The following is a 27,318-nucleotide window of genomic DNA, read 5'->3' on the forward strand; positions in this document are numbered from 1 at the left end:
TTTACCGTAAGAAATGTTGCTTCGACGTTTACCATTGACTCAATGGCGTTTACTAGAGGAGATGATGAATATGGCTTTTGGGTGGAAGAGAAGAAATTGCTAGCGAGAAAAATGTCAAGGAGAAATTTAATTAAGGGTATTATTGACTTTTCACGGCCAATTAATGTCAAAACAACTCATTTTTTTTTCAAACTCAATATTAAAAAATCACCTTAAAATTGGCCTATTTTTTTGCAATTACTTGAAAACTTTATTTCTGCCCCACAAGGTAATATGGCACCGCCGGCAACGGCGAGTGGTGAGTGACATGGGACCTCCACCGTCTTCCAAAGTATTTTAGAAACACTATTCCACTTCCAAAGTCTTCTTTTTCGTTCTATTAGCACGCTTGAGATGACGACTGACATGGGACCTCCACCGCCGAGAAACACTTCCCCCTCTTCTCCAATGGATTCCGATGCCGGAGCCCTGGAGGAAGATTCAACCATTTCTTCAACGGCAACGAAGGCTCCCATGGGCCCTCCTCCTCCGAAAAGCCCTACCTCTTCTGACTCTGATCCCCCAGCCCTAACCTCAACTCAAGAAAACGAATCACCAGTGAATTCCATGAATTCTGATGCTTCGGAACATAGTGAGAATGTTTCAGATGGCTCCGCATCTGATAAAGCTGTGGAACTGGCTTCGAAGCAACCTCAGAGTGTATCTGTGCCGTACACCATTCCTTCTTGGAGTGGAGCCCCTTCCCATCGTTTCTATTTGGAGGTTCTGAAGGATGGATGCATTATTGATCAATTGAATGTGTAAGTCCTTTGAAAGTTCCAAAGAAATTTCAACTTCGCATTACTTTCTCAAGAGACGTGATATTCTGGAACTTAGAGAAATGGCTTGACATACTGTTTTTCTCATACTTGGTCTTGATGTCTTGTCGAAATCCAAATATGTTAACATATTGGTTACTGAGCTATGTATATGGATTTAGGTATGAGAAAGGAGCTTATATGTTTGGACGTGTGGATCTTTGCGATTTTGTTCTGGAGCATCCAACCATTTCTCGTTTTCACGCTGGTAGCCAACTTTTCCCTTTCTCTTAAGAGGATTTTGAAGCTTATAAACTTAAATGCAGACATTAAGAGAAGTTGATGTAGGCACAACACAGTTCATAGCGATTATCATTGACTATCACATGCAGGGGATTTAATCCCTGTTTCTATTGTGTCGTTAAGATTTCAGCACTCTAGCTGCATTTCTGTGGTATTACATGTATTATCATGTAACACCATAGGAACCTAGTGATTATCATATCAATCATATTAGCATTGCATTAAAGGGTACAATCTCAAACCATCTTCTGTTGGTAATCTGCAGTAGAAGATATGTTGTTCCCAATACTGATTTCCATTCGACTTTGTCAGCTGAAATTATTTACTTGCAGTTAATTTTCAATGAATGGGACATTTATTTGCTCATATTTTCATTGTATTAGCACTACATCTCTATCGTCAAGGTTCCATACATTGTAAATGCATTTCTATGTGCCAATTCTGAGAGTCAACTCTCCATTAGATTTAAGCTGCCTTAATTAAGAAACAGTATTATTATATAGGTTCTTTGAGCTAATATTTAACTATCCATTATATTCATCAGCCGAGCAGAAATTGGTTCGTTGGGTGATCATCAAATTCCTATGTTTCTTAGAATTTTTTAGAATACTAGGCCTTGTAGAATGGCTCTACAAGAGCATCTAAATATCTAAAGAGCTTTTTGATGTTCTCCTTAACCCGTGAGCTTTAAGGGTTTTGATGGTGGGACATCTTTTTATGAAACAGTTAGGGTAAAGATGGGCTTTTGGAATTAAAGAAACAAGAAAACAAGGGCCATAGCCTTAGTAATGACAATGACATCACTGATCATTGTCATCACTGATGACTGGAAGTACTCTCACTGCTTTAGCAATTTCTCATATCATAGATTGTAAAACTTGGGGTAAGAGGTGGGTAAAAACTAGGGTCTAGTAAAATTACTTCAATCAAAATAAAAAAAGGAACATCGGGCAGGCAATGTACCAACAATATCTCACAACATTAAGAGTTTGGATGTAGGTTATATATATTTGAATGATATCATTGACTGTATGTTTTGGCTGAAGAATAATTTAAGTGGTCAGAAGATTCTATTATTTTACTATATGTCTTCCTTTTGTAGTTCTCCAATTCAGAAGTAATGGAGACGCATACCTTTGTGATCTTGGAAGTACCCATGGTTCTTTTATAAACAAAAATCAGGTACGGTTCTTTACTATTTAATTTTGGTTCTTTGTAATTGGTATTTGTATCATTCTTTTTTCTTTTCCACGGTTTCAACTTTTCTATTAGAAAAATCTGAAAGGTATTGTTTTTGTCTGCTGATGGTATTTTCTGCCTTGTTTTTCCATGTTTGTTAGAGAAAGTGGAATGGATTTTATTTCATCTCTGATGAAACTTCTCTGTTATTTTATTTAGGTGAAGAAAAAGATTTTTGTGGACTTGCATGTTGGTGATGTCATTCGATTTGGCCAGTAAGCACAACTCTTCGTCGATCATTTTGTAAACAAAGAAATTTCTGATAATTTGAATGGTGGTTTAATTATTGTCTACTCTTATGTTGCAATTGATACTGGTAAAATGTAGCAAGTGTTCACAGTAACCTCATCTGTTTTTTTGTTTGGAGTTTTTATTTGTAGATTCCATAAGATGTGTTATATGTATCAGGTAAATGTAAATAAGCTTTTCTTCATTAGAAAAGTAGTTGTTTCATGGAGTTTCTTGATTAAGTTAGAATAAAAGAACAGTTTTGCCTCTTTCAATATTTAATTGCAATCGATGTGATTTCCTTGGTTCCAGTAAGCACGAATGAACCTTCTCAATCATCTAGAACTTCTTCAAGAAAGAAGCTCTTCAAGAAGGGAATTTTTGATGTAGGGAACCTTTTGTTTGGCGAGAACTCTCAAATCTTTCTAGATGGTTCTTAGAAATTCCTACCATCTTAGGAGTTGTTAGATGGATCACATTTCTTGTGGAGCTTAACAAGGGTGGTTGGATTGAGTCTTGGGAGATGTTGAGTGATTTCAAGAGGATCATTGGAAAGAGGATGTGTAAGAGAGGTTTTTGGTTAGAGTTGGTTCAATTGAAAAGGGGAGGTGAAGTTCTTGGTGGCTGGTACATATAGTATAAAGAAATTTAGCCTAGTGGTTTGGCTACACCAAAGTTCAATAAAGGATTTAGGGGGAATGAGTGTGGTTACTGACCTAGAATTTAATACCACACTAGTTCTCTTGGCACACAAGTATTGTAGGCTTAGACTGGTTATTGCATGAAATTAGTTGAGGTGTGCATAAAGTAGCCCGAGCACTATGGATAAAAAAGAAAGGAAGAAACCAAAAACGTGATGGAAACTTTTGGTAGGATCGAAGGAAGGACATCGAGAGAATGATTTTAGATGGGGAGAGGGGAAAGTAAAATCTGAATTTTAGGGGAAAAGTGGGGAATTTGAGGAAAAATATTTGGACTATAAAGAATAAAATAGATTTTTCTCACATGGGAACATAGCATAGTCCATGAAACCTTTTCTAGCAAATAAAGTTCCTCAAAGGAACATTTGGTGAATCTTTATAGGTATGTTAAATCACCAAGCAACCCAAAAGGGAACATTTGGTGAATCTTTATGGGTATGTTAAATCACCAAGCAACCCAAAAACTCAAGCTTATAGGTTACGGTAAATATTAATAATTTAACTTGTAGAAAACCTAACAAGTGAAAATCAAAATTAATTGGGTGGAAATGACCTTATAGGTTGGGGTGTAATTGGTTCAGTATGACATAGTTTTGAGTATCGAATCGAAATCGTTCTGCCCAGATTTTATTTGAAAAGTGAAGATCTGAGCTGAATTGATCCTAGTTATTCTTTATGCTTTTTGTATGAACCCCATGTATTTGGAACATTAGTCTCTTTCATTTTACATTTAAATGAATAAAGTGACTCGTATTGGGACTCGTAGTGGCTGACAAACCCCATGAGAAAGAAGATGAGACTACTGATCCCAAATTAGAGAGCTTGTTCGCAGAGTTCCCTCACCTAAAGAAGGACCCGCAAGGATTGCCACCAATTCGTGACATCCAACATCAAATCGATCTTATCCCAGGAGCCTCACTACCTGATCTACCCCACTACAGAATGAGCCCAGAGGAGTATAACATTTTACATGACCACATTGAAGACTTGCTGAAAAAAGGTCACATCAAGCCTAGCCTAAGCCCATGTGCTGTGCCCGCATTGCTTACACCTAAGAAGGATGGAAGTTGATGATGTGTGTAGACAGCAGGGCCATCAACCGAATCACCGTGAAATACCGATTCCCTATTCCTCGAATTGGAGACTTATTGGATCAACTAGGCAAGGCTACTATCTTCTCAAAGGTTGACTTAAGAAGCGGCTATCACCAAATAAGAATCAGGCCCGGGGACGAATGGAAGACAACCTTCAAAACAAATGAAGGGTTATTTGAGTGGTTGGTGATACCCTTTGGCTTATCCAATGCACTGAGTACCTTCATGAGATTGATGAACCAGGTGCTGCACCCGTTCCTAAACCAGTTCGTAGTGGTTTAGTTTGACAACATCCTCGTGTACAACAATAGTACTGAAGACCACATTCAGCACTTACGAAAATTGTTTCGAGTCCTGACCGAAGCTGAGCTGTACACTAATCCAAAGAAATGTACATTCCTCCAGGGAAATTGTCTTTCTCGACTTCGTTATCAAGGAAGGAAAGTAGGCATGGAACCAAAAAAGACAGAAGCCATACAATCTTGGCCAATACCAACCTCCATCAAGGAGGTACAAGCCTTCCTTGGCTTGGCATCCTTTTACAGAAGATTCATTCGAAACTTCAGCTCAATAGTGGCCCCCTTAACCGACTGCCTAAAGAAAGAAAACTATAAGTGGAACGGAGAGCAACAACAGAGCTTTGAAGAAATAAAAAGAAGACTAACTTCCAGCCCTATTCTACAATTGCCAGACTTCGCATCACCATTTGAAGTAGCTGTTGATGCTTGCAGAACTGGGATTGGAGCTGTATTATCACAGCAAGGCCACCCTATTGAGTACTTCAGTGAGAAGCTGTGCACATCAAGATAGTCCTGGAGCACTTATGAACAAGAGCTTTATGCCCTTGTCCAAGCCCTCAAACAGTGGGAACATTACCTCTTATGTAAGGAGTTTATACTTCTAACAGATCACTTTTCTCTAAAGTACCTCCAGTCACAAAAGAGCATCAGTCCAATGCATGCTCGATGGATCTCATTCCTACAAAGATTTGACTTTGTCATCAAACACCAAAGTGGTAAAGAGAACAAAGTGGCAGACGCTCTATTCAGTAAAAGTTCCTTACTTGCTATCCTATCAATAGAGATCGAAGCATTTAAACACCTACCTAACCTATACGAGGAAGATGTTGATTTTTCCGAAGTATGGGCCAAATGCAATAACTTTATCAAGGCTGAAGACTTTCATATAATGGAAGGTTACCTATTCAAAGGAGATCAGTTGTGTATCCCACGTACATCACTTCGAGAAGCCTTATTGAAGGAAGCTCATTCAGGAGGATTGGCTGGACATTTCGGACAAGACAAAACCTTCGAAATAATCTCCCATAGATTCTTTTGGCCTCAACTAAGGAGAGACTGTAACAACTTTGTTAAGAGATGCCCTACCTATCAAAGAGCTAAAGGCTTAAGTACAAACGCAGGCCTATATTCACCAATGCCTACCCCAATTTCCATTTGGGAAAATCTCTCAATCAATTTTGTACTTGGCCTGCCCAAAACTCAGAGACAATATAACTCGGTCATGCTTGTAGTTGACAGACTTAGCAAGATGACACACTTTATAGCCTGCGAAAAGACAAATGACGCCACCTACATGGCTAATTTCTTCTTCCGAGAGATAGTATGATTGCATGGGATACCAAAGACCATTGTTTCTGATCGGGATGTCAAATTCCTAAGCCATTTCTGGAAGACATTATGGAGCAAATTTGACACAACCTTGAAATACAGCACAACAGCACACCCTCAAACAGATGGCCAAACAGAAGTTACAAACAGAACTCTCGGCAACTTAATACGCTGTCTTAGTGGATCCAAACCAAAACAGTGGGACTTAGCTCTTGCTCAGGCAGAATTCGCCTTCAACAATATGAAGAATAGATCAACCGGCAAATGTCCATTTGAGGTTGTATACACAAAACAACCAAGACTAACCTTTGACCTAGCATCTCTCCCCACAACTATTGACACTAGCTCAGAAGCAGAAAAGATGGTAGAAAAGATTCAGAATTTACATGAAGAAGTCCATAATCACCTAAAAGAATCAACTCAGTCCTACAAAAAGGCAGCAGACAGAAAGAGAAGACAAGCTACCTTTACTGAGGGAGATTTAGTAATGATTCACCTCAGAAAAATTCGATTCCCAACTGGAACATACAACAAACTGAAAGACAGACAATTAGGACCATTTCGTGTCCTAGAAAAAATTGGAGATAACGCTTACAGAATTGAGCTGCCACTAGACTTGAACGTTCATCCTATTTTTAATGTGGCAGACCTAAAACAATAGTATGCCCCAAATGATTTCTGCCACGCCAACTAAGTCATGGTCGAGTTCCATCCTAGGGGGGTGGAATGATGTAATATAGAATAAAGCCATGGTTAAACAGCTGTAGTTAGTTAGTAAAACAGTTTAAACAATTAAACTGTTTAACAGTTAAGACTGCAGTTAAGACTTTCATAAAAACAGTTATTTCAACTTCTTGTAACTACTTACAAATTCTCAATAAATACCCCATCTCTTAGCCATTATTGGCAGAGAATTCATTCTGAGAAATAAGTCTACTTTGATTTACATCAAACATTCAATTTTAGAACCCGGGTATCATGAGTAATTTAATCTTAATGCTTAGACTCAAAGGGTACTTGAGAACTTGAAGAGAACTCATTTAAATCACCTCAACACTCAACAAGAACTTAACAAAGTAACCTTAACTTCAATGGACAATATCCTAACCACCTTCTAAATTCGCAATCAAGCATCCATCACGGATTTAGAAATCTTATGCTGAACCAAATCGATCCTTTGGTATAAGTTACAGTAAATATAAGTTACGACAAAACTAATTACATCTACGCATTTAGAAATCTTAAATTTGAGAGAACAAGAAAAGATTGTCATTCTTTAAAGCGTTCTATTTAGGTTCTTACATTGGAGAAAGACAACTCAAATATGGAAAAAATAAATTAAAACAACAAAGATAAGTATTTTATAAAGAAAATTTACACAGAACCATTCATAAGTAGTAGAAATTCCAACATTCTCTCAAGCTTAGTTTGAAGAAGGGTTAAATGCCCATCCTTTGATGTATGTGAAAGTTTATTTGCTTCTTGCTTCATTTATGCCAATCTCTTATGGTTTTATGTTCATTTGCAGTTCATCTCGCTTGTACATTTTTCAAGGGCCAAATCATTTGATGCTACCTGTAAGATTCCTTTAGCATTTTACTTTTTAGTATTCTAGGGGCGTGTTGAAGCATTTGTTGAATATATATATAAATACATTTTAACCAAATCAATATCTCTGTTTCAAGGATATATATAAGCAAATGCTACAAATTTTTTAAGCTAGTGGGTTGCCAAGTGCAACCTTATTTTAGTCTTTGCCTGCAGTTGGTCTCAAGTCAAAATCAAGGCGTATTTCCAACTTGATCTTGATTTGAATAAGTATGTTGTCAGTTGATTTTTTATTATAATTATTTTTTTGGGACTGAATACCAGGAATCAGACCTGACAGTGATGAAAAAGGCTAAGATGCGGGAAGAGACACTGGACCGAGAAGCTTCACTTCAACGAGCACGCCGGGAAGCGTCTGTAGCTGATGGAATATCTTGGGGCATGGGAGAAGATGCTGTTGAAGAGGCTGAGGTTTGTGCAATGAATCAACAAAAAATTCATTTACGATCCTTGTCAGATTTTCTTAGATTACTTGTATTACTTCAATTTAACCATGTTACTTTATTGGGATTAAATATTTTAGTTATTTGATAGCCGAGTACTTACTCTGTTCTGAATATCTAGGATGAAGTTGATGAAATCACATGGCAAACATACAATGGGCAGCTGACAGAAAAGCAGCAGAAAACTCGTGAAAAGGTTTTAAAAAGAACTGAAAAGGTTAGTCAATAACTTTCTTTTTGGTTTTAAAATAATGTGCAAAGATTGCTATTTGCTTCCACATGTTGCAATATGGATCTTTAAGTTTGCCAAAGGACTTTCCCCGTAATCCATATCTTGAAAAGGAGATGTAGCAAAACCTCTGCCATAATAAAAAATGGTCTGTGTTGGACATCAAACAATTACCAAACAGTTGAAAGCTAATCCCTGCTGACAGCAGAAGCTGACAACTCTAAAGAATATGGTCTAGTCCTTCAACGCTCCTTTGCCACAAGCAGGAATGCCTCTGGATGAGGTCCAAAGTGTTTTCTTGCTTTTCTTGGCTGAATGATGTCAAAAAAAGACACTTGGATTTGTGCTGTGATAGCTTGGAATGCCTCTGGATGAGGTCCAAAGTGTTTTCTTACTTTTCTTGGCCGAATGGTGTCAAAAAAAGACTCACTTGGATTTATGCTGTGATAGCTTTGTTGACATATAATTGGAAATAATTAAGAAAATTTTGCATTCAAAGTTGACCATGTGCAATCTACTTTGGCTTAGCTGATTTCTGAACTAATTCATTATTTTTAATACTTAAATTTAGGTATAGAGATAAGGAATTGCTAGATTAATTAATCTATATTACTTCATTATATTCTAAGCCATTCTTCTTTTTCCTTTTTTCCCTTTTCCCTTGTAAGTTGTTTATTTTATTTATGTGATGATTTGTAGACTGTCAGGGTTCTAACAACAATATCAAATAAAACACGCAGCAATGGTAAACAGAGACAGTACTATGTGATTATTTATATATAAGCCAAAAAGATACAACCACAATATGAAATATAGCAGAGAACAAATATAACAAAGGAAACATACCAGCACTCTTTACAAGAAGGATACACCCCCCCTACGGCTACAGCCGCCCTCTTTAACCTAAAGATGACAAAAAAAATACCTACCTCTCTATTTTCCATCCATCACCATTTATAGTCTCCCTCAAATTCTTCCCCAGCGGGGCCCATCTGCACGTTCTCTTTTTCCCACCCATTCTCCCTCATTAATTGTTGGTGAATTTCCCTTCTTGCCCTTCCTAACATATGTGTGTATAATTGGGGGTCTCACAATACCCCTCAGTTCTAGATTCACCTTGTCCTCAAGGTGGAAGGTGGGAAACTGTTGATTCATCTGATAGACAGCTTCCCATGTGGCTTCAGTTTCCGGTAAATTCTTCCACTTGACTAGTTCATTAGCTCCCAAATCCTTGTTCCAGCGAACACCCAAAACCTATTTTGGCCATAGTTGTAACTCGAATTCTGTTGTTAGTATAGTCTGCTGTTGTTGCACAATGTTCTACTTACCCAATTTGAGCTCCAACTGAGAGATGTGGAACACATCATGAATACTTGCTACCTATGGAAGTTTCAATCTGTATGCCACCTCTCCGGTTTCTTCAATGATTGTGTACGGTCCATAGAATTTTGGTGCTAGCTTTTCACATCTTTTTCGAGCTAAGGACCTCTGCCTATAAGGTCTGAGCTTCAGGTATACTTCATCTCCTACCTTGAACTTCAATTCTTGTACTTGATTTTCAGGAATACCATATCTCCTGTCTCGTACTCGATTTCTCTCCATTTTAAGTTAGCATTCTTCTTCATTTCTTCTTGTGCTATTTTAAGATGTTCCTTTAGTACTCCAAGGGAGCAATATCTCTTTCTTTTAATAGCTCATCCAGGGTGGAGTTTGAAGTGCTATGATCTCCCTAATGGATAAGGGGGGGAGGTGGTTGGTCGTATATTGCTTGGAAGAGTGTCACGCCTAGGGATCTTTGGTAAGTTGTATTGTACCAAAATTCTGTCCAATGAACCCATTCTACCCATTCCTTTGGTTTCTCTCCGCAAAAACAGCGTAAATACGTTTCTAATCCTCTGTTGACCACCTCGGTTTGGCCATCAGATTGAGGGTGATATGCTGTGCTTCGGTTTAATCTCGTACCAACCATTCTGGATAGTTCCTTCTAGAAATTGCTTAGGAATATTTTATCACGATCAGATACTATAGAGCTTGGATATCCGTGGAGCCGAACTACTTCTTTGATGAATAATTCTGCAATGCTCTTGGCTGTGTAAGGATGCTTGACTGGTAAGAAGTGTCCGTATTTGCTCAATCGGTCCACTACCACAAAAATTACTTCACATCCTTTTGATTTAGGTAAACCTTCGATGAAGTCCATCGAAATATCATTCCATATCTTGCTGGGAATCTCCAATGGTACTGGCAATCCGGGTAATAATGATAACGTCTTACTCCTTTGGCATACGGAACATTCGTCACAGTATTTCTTTATCATATGTTTCATCCCTAACCAATACAATTCTCCTGCTATTCTTTTATAAGTGCGTAGGAATCCCGATTGTCCTCCAAACACAGAGTCATGATAGGTGTGGAGAATAGTGGGGATTATTGTGGAGTTTTTTGAGATGACGAGTCGATCTTCATATCTAAGCACTACTTGTCTGATGGAATACTTTTGCTCCTCTGTTTCCTCTCCTTTTTCTATTAGAGTTATAATTTTCTTCAGGTGGTCATCCTCCTCTACTTCCCTTTTGATGACTTGTAAGTCTATTAGGGTTTGGACCATTAGACTGTTCAAGTGAGTGGAAGTTGGTATTCGGGACAGAGCATCTGCTGCCTTGTTTTCCAGACCGGGCTTATACACAACTTCGAATGAATAGCCTAAAAGTTTAGCTATCCATTTTTGGTACTCTGGTTGAATCATCCTCTGCTCCAAGAGAAACTTCAAGGATTGCTGGTCTGTTTTTACCAGAAACCTTCTACCCAACAGGTATGGCCTCCACCTTTGGACTGCTAGTACTACTGCCATTAACTCTCTTTCGTATACAGGTTTAGCTCGGTCTTTGGTTGCTAACGTATGGCTGAAATAAGCGATGGGTCGTTTGGATTGCGTGAGTACAACACCTATTCCAATTCCTGATGCGTTCGTTTCTATCTCAAAAGGGGCATTAAAATTAGGTAATGCTAGCACAAGGAGTGTCATCATCACTTGCTGTAGCTTTAGAAAGGCCTCTTGCGCTTCTTCTCCCCATTTAAATCCACTTTTCTTCAACAGTTGAGTCAAGGGTGCAGCTATTGAACCATAGTTTTGTACAAACTTTCGATAATAGCCGGTCAAACCCAAAAATCCTCTGACTTGCCGTATGTTAATGGGGATTGGCCACTCCCTGATAGCTCGAATCTTCTCGGGATCCACTTCTACTCCTTGACTTGATATAATATGCCCCAAATAATCAATTTTTCCTTGGGCAAAACTGCATTTCCGGTTAGCGTATAGTTCATTCTTCCGAAGTACTTGTAGAGTTAAACCGAGATGTTGGAGGTGTGTTTTGAGGTCCTTGCTGTAAATTAGGGTGTCGTCAAAGAATACTAACACAAATCTCCTTAGGTATGGTTTGAATATGGAATTCATCAACGATTGGAAGGTTGGTGCATTGGTTAGCTTGAAGGGCATTACCATAAATTCATAATGGCCCTCATGGGTTCGGAAGACTGTTTTCTTGATGTCTTCTTCGCACATACGAATCTGATGATACCCTGACTTGAGATCAATCTTTGAGAAATATGAGGCTTCATTAAGCTCGTCAAACAGTTCTTCAATGATGGGGATTGGGAGCTTGTCGGGGATGGTAAAATTATTCAGTGCTTTGTAGTCTACACAAATACGCCAGCTCCCATCCTTCTTCCTCACTAACAATACTGGGCTGGAATATGGACTGTTGGGCCGTATTACTCCGGATGTTAACATTTCGTCCACTAGCTTTTCTATCTCGGCCTTTTGTTGGTAAGCATAGCGATAGGGTCTGACATTAACTGGTTTGGTATCCTTCTTCTGATGTATATGATGCTCAGTATCTCTCCTTGGAGGTAGTTTCTCAGGCCACATGAACACGTTCTCGTAATCCCTTAGGACTACGGCTGCTGCTTCTTCTCCAACCACGGTTTGTTGAAGGTCATCTCTTTCTTCTGTTATTATTCTCCCTTCCATGGTACGGCATTCGATCAAGAATCCTTGATCGGAGTTATCCCATGTCTTCATCATTTTCTTTAGGTTGATCCTCGACTTTGTTAAGCTGGGGTCCCCCTTGATGGTGATTTTCTTGCCTTGATGGATGAATGTCATGGTCAGGTTTTTCCAGTCTACTTCAGTGATGCCAAGAGAGTAGAGCCATGCATTCCCAACACGACGTCTACTCCTCCTAATTCCAACGGTAAGAAATTAGCCGTTAATTTCCAGCCGCCCAGCTTCACTTCTACTGTTTCACAGACTCCCTTTCCTTTTACTGCAGTGCCGGATCCCAAAATAACTCCATAATGGGAGGTATTTTTCGTTGCTAGCTGTAGTTCTTCGACCACTCGTGTAGAGATGAAATTGTGGGTAGCTCCACAATCGATCAGAATTATTACTTCCTTTTCTTTGATGCTTCCTTTGACGTTCATAGTACTTGGGTTAGACAACCCTACAACTGAGTTGATAGACAACTCTATAACAGCTTGCTCTGTATCCATCACTTCCACCATGTTTAGTTCCTTATTGGTGTCTTCCATCTCATCTATGATTACCCATTCTTCCTCGTTAGCTTGAACAACAAACATCCTGAGTTCTCTTTGTTCCCTCGTTTTGCATTTATGGTCGTGAGAGAATTTTTCATTGCATCAGAAACATAAGTCTTTCTCCTTCCTAGCCTGGAATTCTGCATCACTGAGTCTTCTAGATGGCCCTTCCTTCTTCGGGCCCCTTGTTGTTATCTCCTTCAACGTAATGGTTCTCATGGGCCAGGTGGCGTTGCTCTTGTTTTCGTTGGTATTACTCCCTCCTCCAGATTTAGACTTTAGAAGCTTCACATAGTGTGAATTCCCTCCTGTATTTCCTTGAAGGTTAGCTTCTGCTCGAACAATTTCCCGATTTTTCACCAGTTGCTCGAGCTGCATCATGTGGGCTAGATTGGTTGGACGGCCAACTTCAACTTCGGTCTTGATCCATGGTATTAATCCATTCAGAAAGGTCTGCTCAATCACTTGATCAGGAAGGTTGGATAATGGAGCCATGAGTTTGTCGAATAAGTTCCGGTATTTTTCGACAGAGGTTTCTTGTTTGATTCTCAAGAATTGTCCACATATTGATCTATCCCTGGCTGATCGGAATCGCACTAAGAGCCTTTCCTTCAGGTCCGCCCACCCGACCAATTCAGAGCTGGTACGTCGAAACTGATCGTTGCCACCGTCATCTTCTCTGAGTCGGTCAGTTTGTGGATTTGGAAGTATCGATCGGCACGAAACAACCAAGAATCCGGGTCTTCTCCATTGAACACAGGCATTTCTACCTTCTTGAATTTGTTTTGATCAGGGTTTCTTTCATTTTCTTCTTGGTTAGAGCTTTGTTCTCCTTGGGTTTTAGTAACCTTCGTTTTCATCTTGCTAGCAATCCTTTCTGTTTCAGACGTTTCCGACGAAGAGTCTTTCATCATGCTCTTGATATAGCTCAAGATCTTCTGTGTTTGTTGTGCGTTTAACTCGTTCTGCACGTCAACTCGTTTTATGTGTTTCGTCATCTTGGTTTCAAGTTCCGGTAGCCTTTGCAGTCCTATCTTGATGTTTGTAATCTCCTGCTCAAAGGTTTCAAACCTATCCTCAATTTGCTTCATCATCGTTCGTTCGCTTGCTTGCCCGAGATAGTACACAGCTCTGATACCAATATGATGGGAACCGTCTATAGTATGAAGTAATCTTTATTGATATTCTCTACTCATTGACTGTACACGTAAGGAATTCTCCCCTTCTGTATCTTATCTTTCAAAGCTGCACAAAAGTCTCTCTCTATTTTCTCACTATAGTTTTTCCTCCTCTTTCTTTCTTAGTTTCTCTTTTTATTACTGTCGTACTAACTAATTCTTTAACTACTAACTAACTGTAACTTCCTGATTTACTGTTTGTGTCAACAGTCTTCTAACAGCCTTCTAACTAACTAACTTCTTCCTTCTGCTATATTGGTATATGACTGGAGGTCAACCAGTTGACTGCCTCCATTGATATACTATGGTGACATGGAAACACCTAACTCCACACTTGACCAACAATTGAAGGAAAGGGATGTGGGACTGGGATTTCTGAAATATGCAGACATGAAGGGAGGTTTTTTTCCAAGTTTTTTTCCAAGTAGGAGATTTGGTGTTTTTGAAAATCTGGCCATACCATCACTTCCTTGAGGAAGAGAAGAAATGAGAAGTTGTCTCCAAAATACTTTGGTCCTTATAAGATACTGGAAAGAACAGGACATGTTGCTTATAAATGGGAATTGCCAGCTAGGATCAGACTTCCTCTCCCCTCTCTCCTCTCTCCTCTCTCTTCTCTCCTCTCTCCTCTCTCCTCTCTCCTCCCTCCTCCTACACCATTCTCCCCAGTTCAGCCAAGCCTCTCCGACCAGCCCCTCAACATGGAAGTTGCTAGCTGCAAAGTTAATCAATCTCATTACTGTACTTGGAAGGAGAAAGAAGACTTTATTATTGAAGATGTGGAAGCTAAAAAATCCATTTCAATCTCCGAAGCTCAACTTCGATGGACTTTGCACACTATTTCAACTGTCCTCAATAATTTAGTAGACTGCTTCTTCAAGAAAGATGGTGAAATTGACAGAGTGCGAATGAAAATCTTCAAGTTCCAAGCCAACTTGGGGTGGATCCTCAACTGTGACATTTGACCCTACTCCGGAGGTCATTCTACCCTTAGAATATGCTCCCGAATCAATATGCAAGGTTGGTCCTCCTTCTGTAGAATGCTGGATAAGTATGTAAACATAGTAGATTACTCTCGTTGGTTATCAACCATTTCTACTAAAGCTCCCTTCCAACCTTCAATGAAAAAACAAAGTTATGTTGCTACCGTTAAATCCAAAAGCTCCAACCATTCAGTACCTAAATCTAGAAAAATGGAACCATGCTCGAATTCCATCCATCAAGATCCTTCTCATGGCTCAGTTCGCCATTCCCCTTCTATCAAAAAACAATGGTTAATTAAAAACCATGAGGTGGCTAAGCTAAACTTTGATAACCTTCGGATTATCTCAAAACTTTTTGCTTCTGATTATTGGAGATGGATTCGCAAATTTCTGGAATCAAAATTCCAAACCAACATTGTTATAAACCCCCTTTATGATGACAATGCACTTATCAGCCTTGATCAAGGCTCCCTTAGTGAATTAATTGGTGCAGTAGGTAAATGGCAGGCATGGGGCAAATTTTGCCTTAAATTCGAAAGATGGGACAGCTTGAAACATAGTAGGCCACTGATGTTGAAAGCCTATGGAGGTTGGATTAAAGTGAAGAATCTTCCTCTTGACTTTTGGTGTAGAAGTATTCTCGAAGTAATTGGAGACCATTTTGGAGGACTCATAGAAATAGCCACTGAAACCCTTAATTTTACCAATTGTAGTGAAGCTCACATTAAGGTCAAGAAGAACAATGTGGTTTTGTTCCATCAACCATTGAAATTTCAGATCAAAAGAGGGGAAAAATATTTCTACATTTTGGAGACTTTGAGTTTCTAAGCCCTCATTTTTCCAGAAAATCCCCCAGTGTGCAAGATGTTTTTAGAAATTCCGTTGATAGGCTAAGGGTAAGAGAAGCTTTGCTTGATGAAGGGTGTGACCTATCCTCCTCCCCTCCAGTATTAAATGTGCCAAGATCAGTTTTTGCTACCTTACCAAAATGCAGAAACCCTTTCCAATCTCTGCAACATTTTCCGGCCACCTCTCCGGCGCCGGAGAAGATGAAATGTTCCGATTCACAGTTGGCAGCCAACTCCATTGGGGGGAAACCTGAACAGTCTCCCCTTTCAATTAATGAAACTTCTAATGAACACAGCTGTATCAGAAAGAAACTGGGGCCCACGCATAGTAATCAAATTCCAATTAATTTGGCAGCTGTAAATCTAAGTAGAGAGAAAAAAGGGTAAATCCCTTTAATTAATATCATGCAGAATTATGAATTTTCCTCAAAGGTAATTAAAGAAAACAACTTTCCCTCCAACCAACGACAGTTTTCTAATTTGGTCTCCTCTGTTCCTTCTCCTTCAGTTTATGGTTTCTGCAACAAGTCTAATTCTTCACAAGGTGACACATCTCTCCAGTTTCAAGCTCCGAAAATTCTGAAGCACTATTCTCGGAAGCATACTTTTAATAATTTATGGACTGCCTTATTGAAGTCTGAATTGAATGGAGGTTGTGACATAAAAATTCCGTCTTCAGCCCTCCCTCGGAAGCATAACTTAGAGCCTTCTATTTCAGCAAACAATCCTGACCTTTTGGAGGTTTGCAGCTCCAAAATTCAGACTTCTATTTGTCTTTCCAGGTCAGAAAACTCATGCTCTCCCATCAAGCATTTCAAATACTCAAAACTCCCCAATATTAACTCTAAAGTTAATTTGTTGCGAGGCTCCCCTTGTCGTGCCACCATTGACAAGCCGACCTCCAAAACCTTGGAGTCTCCATTTAGTGTCAATAGTGAGAAGTCCTTGGGGTTTCCAAAGGGTTTCGATTTCAAGAGTAATGAAGAAATTGAAGGGGCAAGTGTTGTTCCAATTAAAGTTCCCTTAGAATTGCCAATGGATCTGCTGCCCTTAGTCAATGATTGTGGCATCATTTTGGTTTAATGAAAAATTGATAAGCCGTCTCCCCTCTCATTCAGCCTAACGAAGATAATCTCTTGGAACACTAGGGGTTTAAATGACATCACAAAAAGAGCAGCGTTGAAGAAATTCACAAAAAAATCATGATCCGGAAGTTGTCTTGATACAAGAATAAAAAATGGAAGTCATCAATTCTGTCATTATAAAATCAATATGGAGCTCTAGAGACATCGGCTGGGAATTCGTGGTATCATTAGGTGCCTCCAGAGGAATTTTAACAATGTGGGACAGCAGTATAATTTCTGTTATACAGGTGATTGAAGGGAGATTTTCCTGGTCCATAAAATGTCTACCACTAAGTAATCAGATCTTCTGATGTTTATGGACCCTGCGGGTATAGTGAAAGAAAACTGATTTGGCCAGAATTGCTAGCCTTTACATCATGCTCTGCTGAGGCATGGTGTTTAGGTGGAGATTTTAACGTTACAAGATGGGCTCATGAAAGATCCCCTTTCCAAGAAGCATGCATCATTTTGATGAATTCATTGCAGCAGTTAATCTCATGGAATTACCTCTACAAAATGGGAGGTTCACTTGGTCAAGGGATGGTAGTTCCCCTTCCAGATCATTGCTTGATAGGTTCTTTATAAACGAAGATTGGGATGACCTTCTTGAAAACTCCTGGGTCTCTCGCGAAACCTGCATCTTCTCAGACCATTTCCCCATTTTATTAGAAGCTGGTGCCATCATCTGGGGTACCTCTCCCTTTCGGTTTTGCAACAGCTGACTGTTGCCCAATGAATGCAACCTTTTAATCGAAGAAACAGTATCCAACTTCACTCACCATGGATGGGCTGGTTTTAATGAATTTTAGTTTTGTTGTATTGGTTGGATTCTACTCTCATTGTAATAGGTTGGATATTGTTCTCATTGTTGCAATAGGCTAGTTTTAATGGGATATGATGTTTTGGTGCTAAGGGGGTGTCAACCTAGTTGAGATGTTCGGGTGCACCTTCTAATCCCTATTATTCTTCCTCTTTTGCTTGTTTGGACTTCTTTATTTAGCTCATTGTATATTTCTCTTGTACTTTGAGTTCTTATTATTAATAAAGAAGTTTGTCTCCGTTTCAAAAAATGGGAATTGCCAGCTACTTCCTTCGGTCATTCTGTGTTCCACGTATCCCATCTCAAAAAGGCAGTGAGTGATCATGCCAAGGTAAATCAGCTTATACCTTATATGAATGAAAATAACGAGTGGTTGACAATACTGAAAGAAGTGTTTGGGTATCGGAAGAACCCAGCAACAAGAGAGTGGGAGGTACTGATTAGTTGGAAGGGCCTACCACCACAACATGAAGCTACGTGGAAAGACTGCATGACTTCAAGCAACAATTTTCAGACTTTCACCTTGAAGACAAGGTGATTTTGGAGGAGGAATGTAATGTTAGACCCCAATTGTATTTAAATATAGTAGGAGAGAGAAGAATAATAGTGCACATGCGAGTAGGGGAGTGAGCAATAAGGAGGGGGGACCATAGTGGTGGGCCCACAGTTAGAGAAAAACGAGTGAAATAGGGAAGTTGTGGGAAAAAGACGGGGGAGGATTTTTGTGAAGAATTTCTGCAGATGCAGAACTTCCTTGAGAGGAAAGGCAGAGAGGAGTTTCTTTCTTGTGTTCTTAGTTTTTCTGTAATTCTTAATTCCTGATTGAGTTTGTCACTTTCTTCTTGTAATCACTAAGTTAATATCAATATAATTCTAAACAAAACTACCTTTCGTATTAAAATAAGGTTATTCCATCAGTAGCATATATTTTAACTGATCTTAACATTTCTATTTCTCATATTTTTTCATTTTAGTTTTTGAATGTAAAGGACTCATATTTAGCTTTTCAAGCTTTCTCTAGGAGTGGACATTAGCTGTTATGTTCAATAAGCACCATAAATCTCTAGAAACTCATTTTTAATGGCATAAATATTCTTGTGTTGTTCTTCCTTACATATATGCTTATGTTTGTGTGTATGTTACTGTTGCACTTATACATGTGCTACGTGGATGCTGGATACAGATTTCTCACATGAAGAAAGAAATTGATGCAATTCGTGCTAAAGACATTTCTCAAGGTGGATTGACACAAGGGCAGCAAACTCAGATCGCTAGGAATGAGCAAAGAATTACTCAGGTGAAAAATTCTACCAGACTTGGTATTCCTATTTATTTTGTTACTTTTCTGTTCTAGGATTTCATTACTTCTTTTTCCTTTTTCACATCAGTTAAATTATTTCTTCTCCTAAATATAATTTTTGTAGATCATGGAAGAGCTTGAAAACTTGGAAGAGACACTGAATGATAGCATCAGGGAAAGCCTTGGTGCTCGTTCTGGGATCCGATCACGTGGTAAGAAGGGAGGAGGAATGGAAGACGATGAAGAAGTTTTAAGGTATGTTCAAATGTGAGACCGGGGGAGGGGTCTTTCTTTGTGTTGCACTGGGTATTCTTTGTAGGTAGGTGTCATGGTGCTGTTAGTTTGTTTAGTCACTCTGTCTTCGTTTCTCGGAGCTGGAGAGGTTATGTGATGAGGTTTGGGAGGCGGCGAGGTTCAATGTCTCCTTGTGGATGTTGGTCACTATTATGATGACTTTAGTTTGAATGTGTTGAATTGGAATCACTTTTTATAGTTCTGATCACCTTTTTTGTTAAGCATGTCTATTTGTATGCCATTCTTTTATTTCTTTAGAAAAGCTCATTCTCTTACCAAAAAAAAGGAAATGAAAATACAAAACTACAAATGTAGCGATGTTGTAATCATATTTATTGAGAAATGGAGGGCGCAATTGATCCAATATGCTAGTATTATGGTGGTTTTGTACTGTGTAAAAGAATACACAGCGACTCTCATAAAATTTATTTTATATTCTATTTTTTCAGTGATGATGATGACTTCTATGACCGAACGAAGAAGCCTTCAAATAAAAAAGCTGATCAAAATCAATCAATTGAAACTGCTGATTCTCTACTTGATAAGAGAGATGCCATCAAGAAAGAAATGGAAGAAAAAAGAGAATTGCTTTTGAGGGAGGAAAACAAAATGGAATCACAGACAGATTTGGACACTGGCACTGATGCTCTCGATGCTTACATGTCAGGGCTTTCATCTCAGCTAGGTTTGGTTCTCAGACATATAGAAGATACCTTGGTGTGCTGTTTTATACATATTAGTTGTTCCTTGATTGAGTGCGACTTCTACTTTCTTCTTTTGTTATTTCCATGCTCATGTATATTATGTATAGTTGTATATAACATCCAACACATTTTTTGCAGCTAAAACCAATTCTGTAATGAACTTGAAAATTCATGCTAATATTTCTCATTTTAAATGTGATGGATAGGACTAACTATTTTGACTAATAGTTAATTGAAGATATTATCTGCAAATTTATATGGTATGTTGCATAATGGTAGAGAACATTTCCTCTGACTTCTGTTGCTGATCTGATAATTGTTGGCAGTGCTTGACAAAACCACCAAGCTACAGAATGAATTATCATCTCTTCAGCCAGAACTAGATAGGATTTTATACCTGTTGAAAATTGCTGATCCATCAGGAGAGGCAGCCAAGAAAAGGGAAAGTTCAGCCAAGAAAAGTGATTCAAATGTAGGAGCAAAGCCTGAAAAATTTAATGTTCCTACATCTGTTAATGGGAAACCATGCAAGGGACCACTAAAAGACGGTGATTCTAAAGAACAAGTGTTGGATGCTAAACAAGAAGTGAAAACTGCTCAGGATAGTGTTGAACCTAATGATTTAGTTACTGAAAAGATTGTGGACGATGCAAAAGATAAAAAAGTTATCAGTTATACAGCTGCAAAGCCCCAGTGGCTTGGGGCTGTCGAAGAAATGAAGTCCGAAGAAATTCAGAAGGAGGCTGTACCCTTGGATATACAAGAATCTGATGATTTTGTTGACTACAAAGACAGGAAAGAGGTTCTTCAGAATTCTGATAATAAGCCTACGAAAATAGATTCTGTGATCGAAAGTGCTGCCCCAGGTTTGATTTTGAGAAAACGAAAGCAAGAAGATCTATCTGATAGTCCCTTGGATGCCTCTCAACAGTCGACAGCATCTTCTGAGGTAGACAGAGCAAAATTCAAGGCAGAGGATGCTGTGGCTTTGCTGTTAAAGCACCAAAGAGGGTATCATGGATCAGATGAGGAAGAAGTTAGACATGAAAGCAAGCGTTCGACAGGTCGGAACAAATCGAAAAAGGATGAGAAGAAGCCCAAGAGGGTTCTTGGTCCTGAAAAACCGTCATTTCTTGATGCAAAAGCTGATTATGAATCATGGGTACCTCCTGAAGGTGAAATCCATACTGAATGTACTGATCCTATTATTAAATTTGAGACTTCTGACACTATAAATTTCCAATATGCAGGCCAATCGGGAGATGGGCGGACAGCATTAAACGAACGTTATGGATACTAATTTTCCTATGTTTCTAGCAATATTGCCTGATAGTGGGCCCCCTCTGTTTCACCCTTATCGGAAAGATGCAGTCACTGCCCCATAAATTATGTCATCAGCCGAGCTGCGTTCATCAGTGTAAAAATAGAGGTAACCAGGGACGGGTGGTTTCGAAAACCTTGAGTTGATGTAAAAAAGAAAGAAGGAACCCGGGCAAAGATATTCAAGAATCGAGGGAACTAGCAAGCTTAGGAAAGTTGCTTGTCCATATAACATGGTAAGATAGAATTGTAGAAATTGAAAATTGTATGCTCTCTTGTTCTGGAAGATGTAAAATATGATACAAGATTACATGGGTAGTTCTCTTTACCACAAAATGTGATCGTTTTTTTCAAGATTTGCAACAATCTTGTAGTAATAACAGCTGATGGTACGGAACTATAGTTACGTTCTTAGGGGTACTATAGACTTTTGACTCACTTTCCCACCTTTGTCAGATTTCATGTACCATACATACCCTCCACTTTGTGGGATTATCTGAGTTACATTAGTTAATTAAACAATAGATAGAAGTTTCATAAAGATAAAGATGTAACTGAAGTTTCTTAGAAGTTCAGTGTTGGTGAAATCGTCATCAAACAAGTCCTAACTTATGAGAAAAATTTACATGTGAGAATTCAAACAATAAACATTTTAGAGAAGATGGTTGTTTTAACTGTTGGATTGTACATATAACATATATAGGTGATTATCTAATTTCCTTGCAGCAATATAAGCAAATAAAGGGTGGAATACCTTTACCTTTTGAAATTATAGTCAAAGGAAAATTTGGGAAAGGTAGACTCCAAATCAGTGATTTTGAGAAGTGAGAATTTTAGGTGACGTTTTTAGTTAAAACTAATTTCATTCTCCAACGTATTACTTCCACTCAACTTTTTCAAGGATTAGATACATATCCATTATGGTTTTAAAGAGGGATACAACCACCCTATCAAAAACAGAATATAGTAAAAAAATGTATTTTTGTAAGATATATTGTAATTTGACACTTCAAAACTAATATTAACATACAAAAACCGGGAATGTGAGAGAGGCATGCCCCTGGTCCTTTAATAGATCTGCCCATGAAAGTAAATACATACTTTTTAAAATTAGTTGGTGAAAATTTTAGCAAATGCTATAAAATTGATTTCTAGGTATCTATTTAGTTTCTTTACGTCGAAAATGATCTTAAAAACTTATACGTCGAAAATGATCTTAAAAACTTTTGAAAACAAATGTACACAATTTATTGCTACTAATTTTGTTAATTTAATCCCGACACTTAAGTAGACTATCATGTGAAAATATCTAGTTTATATTTGTTTCAAATTTAAATACTACTTCTCAGTCATAACTTTAAAAATGAATGAAAGTTTGAATTGAAAAGGATCGAAGCAAACATTTTTAAAATACCGGAAATAAATAAGATGAACCAAACCTTAAGATGAACCAAACCTAAAAAACTATAGAAAAGAAAAATCTTATTTAAGAGTGAAGATTTTTTTTATTGTTTTAAAAGATCATTTTTATTTACTATTTTGATTAAAAAAAAAAAAAAAGCTAGTTTGTTGATTGAAAACTTTTAATGTTTTCTAAAATGACTTATTTATTAAATTAAAACACTAAATGTATATTTTAAGATGTTTCCAAAATATTTATTTATTACTAGAGAGAATAGATAGGCAGGGGATGTGGATTGAGATCCGTACAAGGGGTACAGATTGTAAACAGAATCATAGCCAAAATCCTTAGTGATCTCAAGTTCCAATAAGCCATTGGAATTAATTTGTGTTGATATTTGTAGGGCGGTGAAAGTGGACAACAAAACAGATAAAAGAGAAGAAAAAGAAAAAGTAGTAGAGACAAATCCAACGCATGGGGAAAAACAACGACCTCAACCCTCTCCCCGTCCCCTCTTTTGTTTCCAACTCTTTCCTTTCTTTTTTTCTTTATCTTTCACTTTATCGTGGCTTTCTTTTACACCACATATCTCTCTTCCTCTACTCTCTCCACACTCATTTGCCTTCTTGTTTTTAACGCCCAAAGATAAAAAAGGGAATGGTTAAATGGTTTCCATATTCAACATTATGTGACTATTCAGCTTGTTACATTCTTGAGATAAAAGTTTAATATTTTTCTTTGTCATTTATACAAGAAATATATATTCAACGTATATAGGATCTAACATATAGAATACATATATATCAGCCAAGTACGGTATTGTAACAAGATAACTGATAAACAATATAACATAATATCAAACAACAAAAGTAAGAATACACAGATATAGGAGTTGGTAACTCAGTTTAGTGTCATATAACGTACTTTAAGGAATTGTATTGTATGCTCATTGAAAAGAAACAGAAAATTGCCAAAAATAGAGGAATAAATGATTTTATGATTGAATTTGAAAAAATTGAGTTTTAAGATAAATTCTCCTCTACTTCGGTGTACTTTGTCTTTCCGTATTCTTTTTGTTGGGACGTCGGAGCATGCTTTTCTGTGGCAGTCAGATAGCGTAAATCTCTCCTTGTGGCTTTTCTTTGCAACTCAGTGTAAATCTCTCTTTCGGTGAACATGGGTGAGGTAACGGTGAAAGACGGAGCACACATTTTCATTAAGTGTCCAAAGTGTATGGATCTGAAGCTTCCTCGTGAAGTTGCTGCTTTCTGGTTTGTGGTCACAGCCAACTACTTCTAGATCAAAATGTTTATTGGATATTACTTATTAGTTAGATCAATGAAGCATGTTAACCTTTTATTCTCTGGTTTTTCTTAAAAAATATGTCGATAAACATGTAATATGAATGAAGTGGGTTGAAGAAACCATTAGTAGAAGCTTATATGTTTATATTCTGTGAGTTTGAGAACTTGTTAACTAGAAGTCTGACAATATTTTGACGTACATTAGAACTTGGGACATGTAATTGTATAACATTGAAACTTAAACCTAATTAGTACACTCAAGGTTACAGACTTATCAATAGTAGAAAATGAAGAATCACTTAATTTGTATCATATTGAATCTATATTAGATAACCCTTCGATGATTTGGATAAAGTATTTGTTAAGCATGTTGATATATTTATGAAGTTTCCTATCTCAACTGTTCTCAGGATTGTTTTAAGGCCTCTTGGAGCACCCACAAAGTAGTACATTGAAAAACAAAACTGTCCTCGATAGTGACTGGTAATTCTGGGGAACAGAATTCACAACTTGGAAGCGAATGTTGGTTATATTACTTGAAGAAACGGCATGCAAGAACACCAAAACTTCCCCATTGTGATTGGACAGGGTAAGCATCGAGGCTTTTATCTTGTCCATGTGTATACATAATATCTATCATGTCCTCGTTGACCACTCACGTTATTCTTTCTCTAATTGGATAGGTTTTTTTTTCTTGTGATGCCCAACAGGTGTTTTGGTTTCCTTTTATATTCCATATGATTTCCTCATTGCAAGCTAGCCAAGAATATTTTTTACTATTTAAAAAATAGGCTTTGTTTACTTATACAGTATCTTTCTTTCTTGTTGCAAAATTACAGTAACAGAGTAGAACTCTTGGCTAACTTATAAATGTGTATCATGAGACCATTAGCATCCAACATGTGGTGCTTTGAAGAAAATATAAACTTTATGGCATTTTAGTGGAGAAACCCATCTCTTATGATCTTTCTTCTAAAAAACTGTTCCCATAAATTGTTTGTACCTTTGACTTAAAATTGGTGAGAGGCTCCCTATCCTAAAAGATCTTTCATAGTAGAAGGCACTAAGTTTGTTTTACCATTGCTGTTTAGTGTCCACTATAGATTTTGAGATAGCTTTAATAAATTAGATATCAAGTTCAAATTCAACATGTGAAATATTTTTGTGTGAAGCAGTGGGATGCATGATTGCCCTTTGTTATTTTGCAGGACTCTATGGAATCATAGTCTCCATTGCAATGTTGGGTGGCTTTTGAAGATATTCACGTGTTACTTTGTTTCTTATTCACCCTCGCTCGCACATGTGTGTGTGGCTGTGTTTATGTGGTAAGCTAAGCAATCTTATTCTTAGATGTCATATGGGCGAGCATTTCGAATTCGTTTTTGGAGTTATGCTTTTAGATGATAACTTACAACACGTGCGTGTGTATTGCATTAATTTTGAACATTCAATTTTCCTTTGATGTATTTGTTATAAGGCTATCCCTTTCTTGTTCTAATGATTACTCTTAAGATAACTTTCTTTGAATTGGAGAGAAAGCTATAGTAAAGGACCCCATTTTAAGAAGACTTTAGAAATATAGAATTAAAGAAATACTGTCATGATTCATTATATTATTTGTTTCATCCAATAATCTTTATCACAAAGAAATAGATAGCATACAACTTGTTAGCTTCTTATTATTTTCTTAATTTATGTAGTATTCTATTATAATGTTCAGTTTTATTCTTACATAGGGCACAAAAATGATAGTAAAAAAATGTTATGGTTTTCGTGTACTAGACCTTTGCATTCGGTGCTCTCCTTTGTGAATCCCCTAATATGATAAAGTTTCTTCTCTTTTGTAAAGTTATTTTGCTTTTGTGGGACATAATGGCTTTCTTTGTTTTCTATCATAAAAGAGTTTGTCTTTATACATAATGATGTGAAGGAGATTAGTTGATTTAGCAGAAACATGGCGAAGGGAAGTCATGAGAATGTTGCTCCCTACCCTCTGGTATGGCAGTGAAAATTTATATCTTTTTGTCCAAAAAAATGCATTTTTGCAGGAAGAATATGTGAGTGGAGATAAAGTTGGTATATTGCAATGTAAGCACAAGTATCATGTTGCAGGCATTCAACAATGGTTGAGGTTGAAGAACTGGTGTCCCATTTTTAAATCAGCAGCAGCTTCTCACCCTTTCAGATGATATAAAACCAAATCAAATAGTTTCCACTTTCTCATTTATGTTAGGATTCACTATCTATGGAACTTTATGTTTCCTGTGTACAAATTAAATCTGTTTTCATCTCTCCATTCACTAATAGACTCAAGCAGTTGATTTCAACTCTCTTTATTGATTTGAATGAGATGGGAAGTACATGCATGTACCTCTTTATCGAGTAACTACTGAGTCCTTGTTGAATACAAGTTTTTCTACTACTTGTCCAGGTATAAGCAAAACAACAGATTTATCTAGGTGATTCAGAGTCGAACACGGGAAATTGTTATCAAACTTAGTTCTAGAGTTTACTTAGCAATCATGCCGTATAAAATAATTAACTAAATAAAGTATAAAAGAATCAGAACCAGGATTAAAACTACTTATGTACACCTAGAGAATCTGTAAAAGGGATAGATTGATGTGAAATGGAGATGCAAACTAACTTGTATGAGAGAAAAAGATGAAGGAAGATCGACGCATTATTAGACGATTAAGCAATGCAAGTGCCTTGATGTGACGTAACTTGCTTAATCTGTTTATGATTAAGACGAGCTTCTCTCGAAGTCTTTAAATGCCACACTTGCTTGTCTTTCGGGACCCAAGTGATTAAGTATGATTAGGCGAGGTATACCTAGAAGAATTTACTTATAATACTTGTAGAACTTCACGATTAAAAACAGCAACCCCTCAACGTCTTATGTTCACACTTGTTCGTCTTGCGGGATACAAATGATGAAAGTTATCTCGCAAGATGTTTTCTCCAAACTCCTCCTTGCATGCGTTAACTTTATCCTTGCTACTTGCCCTCTTGGGTAGTTGTGATATATGCTGACCAAGTGATGAACATAGCTCAACTAAAGTGGCAAGAATTATAAGTTAAACTTCTTATCAAGAACTTATCACAAACCTAACTACTAATAACACGTTGGCAAGTGAAAAGTCAAGAATGATGGTTTGAAAAGGTATAATCA

The 27,318-nt window shown here is 37.6% G+C and overlaps 1 protein-coding gene and 1 long non-coding RNA gene across 3 annotated transcripts; both read left to right on the forward strand.

The window, feature by feature from the left end:
- Nucleotides 1-239: 239 nt before the first annotated feature.
- On the forward strand, nucleotides 240-21,978 carry LOC101210165 (kanadaptin). The gene is made up of 12 exons (XM_004137098.3): nucleotides 240-800; nucleotides 980-1,065; nucleotides 2,203-2,282; nucleotides 2,499-2,554; nucleotides 7,519-7,567; nucleotides 7,863-8,009; nucleotides 8,163-8,258; nucleotides 19,003-19,116; nucleotides 19,244-19,374; nucleotides 19,863-20,098; nucleotides 20,444-21,292; nucleotides 21,368-21,978. Exons 1-12 carry the CDS (start codon nucleotides 394-396, stop codon nucleotides 21,415-21,417), a joined length of 2,301 nt encoding a protein of 766 aa, XP_004137146.1. The 5' UTR covers nucleotides 240-393; the 3' UTR covers nucleotides 21,418-21,978.
- A 1,745-nt stretch (nucleotides 21,979-23,723) lies between these two features.
- LOC116403292 lies at nucleotides 23,724-26,529 on the forward strand. Of its 2 annotated transcripts, XR_004215972.1 has the most exons (4): nucleotides 23,724-24,110; nucleotides 24,554-24,732; nucleotides 25,352-25,468; nucleotides 26,192-26,529. It is a non-coding gene; the product is annotated as an uncharacterized LOC116403292 (long non-coding RNA). The 2 variants fall into 2 exon arrangements; XR_004215971.1 differs by having other exon boundaries at nucleotides 23,727-24,110; nucleotides 25,352-26,529.
- The last annotated feature ends 789 nt before the right edge of the window (nucleotides 26,530-27,318 follow it).

This window comes from Cucumis sativus, chromosome 4 (assembly GCF_000004075.3).
Source record: "Cucumis sativus cultivar 9930 chromosome 4, Cucumber_9930_V3, whole genome shotgun sequence".
Taxonomy (NCBI): domain Eukaryota; kingdom Viridiplantae; phylum Streptophyta; class Magnoliopsida; order Cucurbitales; family Cucurbitaceae; genus Cucumis; species Cucumis sativus.

Bases quoted from the DNA above. Each gene is read 5' to 3' on its own strand.
- LOC101210165 (XM_004137098.3), top strand. From the start codon at position 394: ATGACGACTGACATGGGACCTCCACCGCCGAGAAACACTTCCCCCTCT. The intron at 1,066-2,202 runs GTAGCCAACTTT...TTCCTTTTGTAG, and splicing joins CATTTCTCGTTTTCACGCTG to TTCTCCAATTCAGAAGTAAT. The intron at 19,117-19,243 runs GTGAAAAATTCT...TAATTTTTGTAG, and splicing joins ATGAGCAAAGAATTACTCAG to ATCATGGAAGAGCTTGAAAA.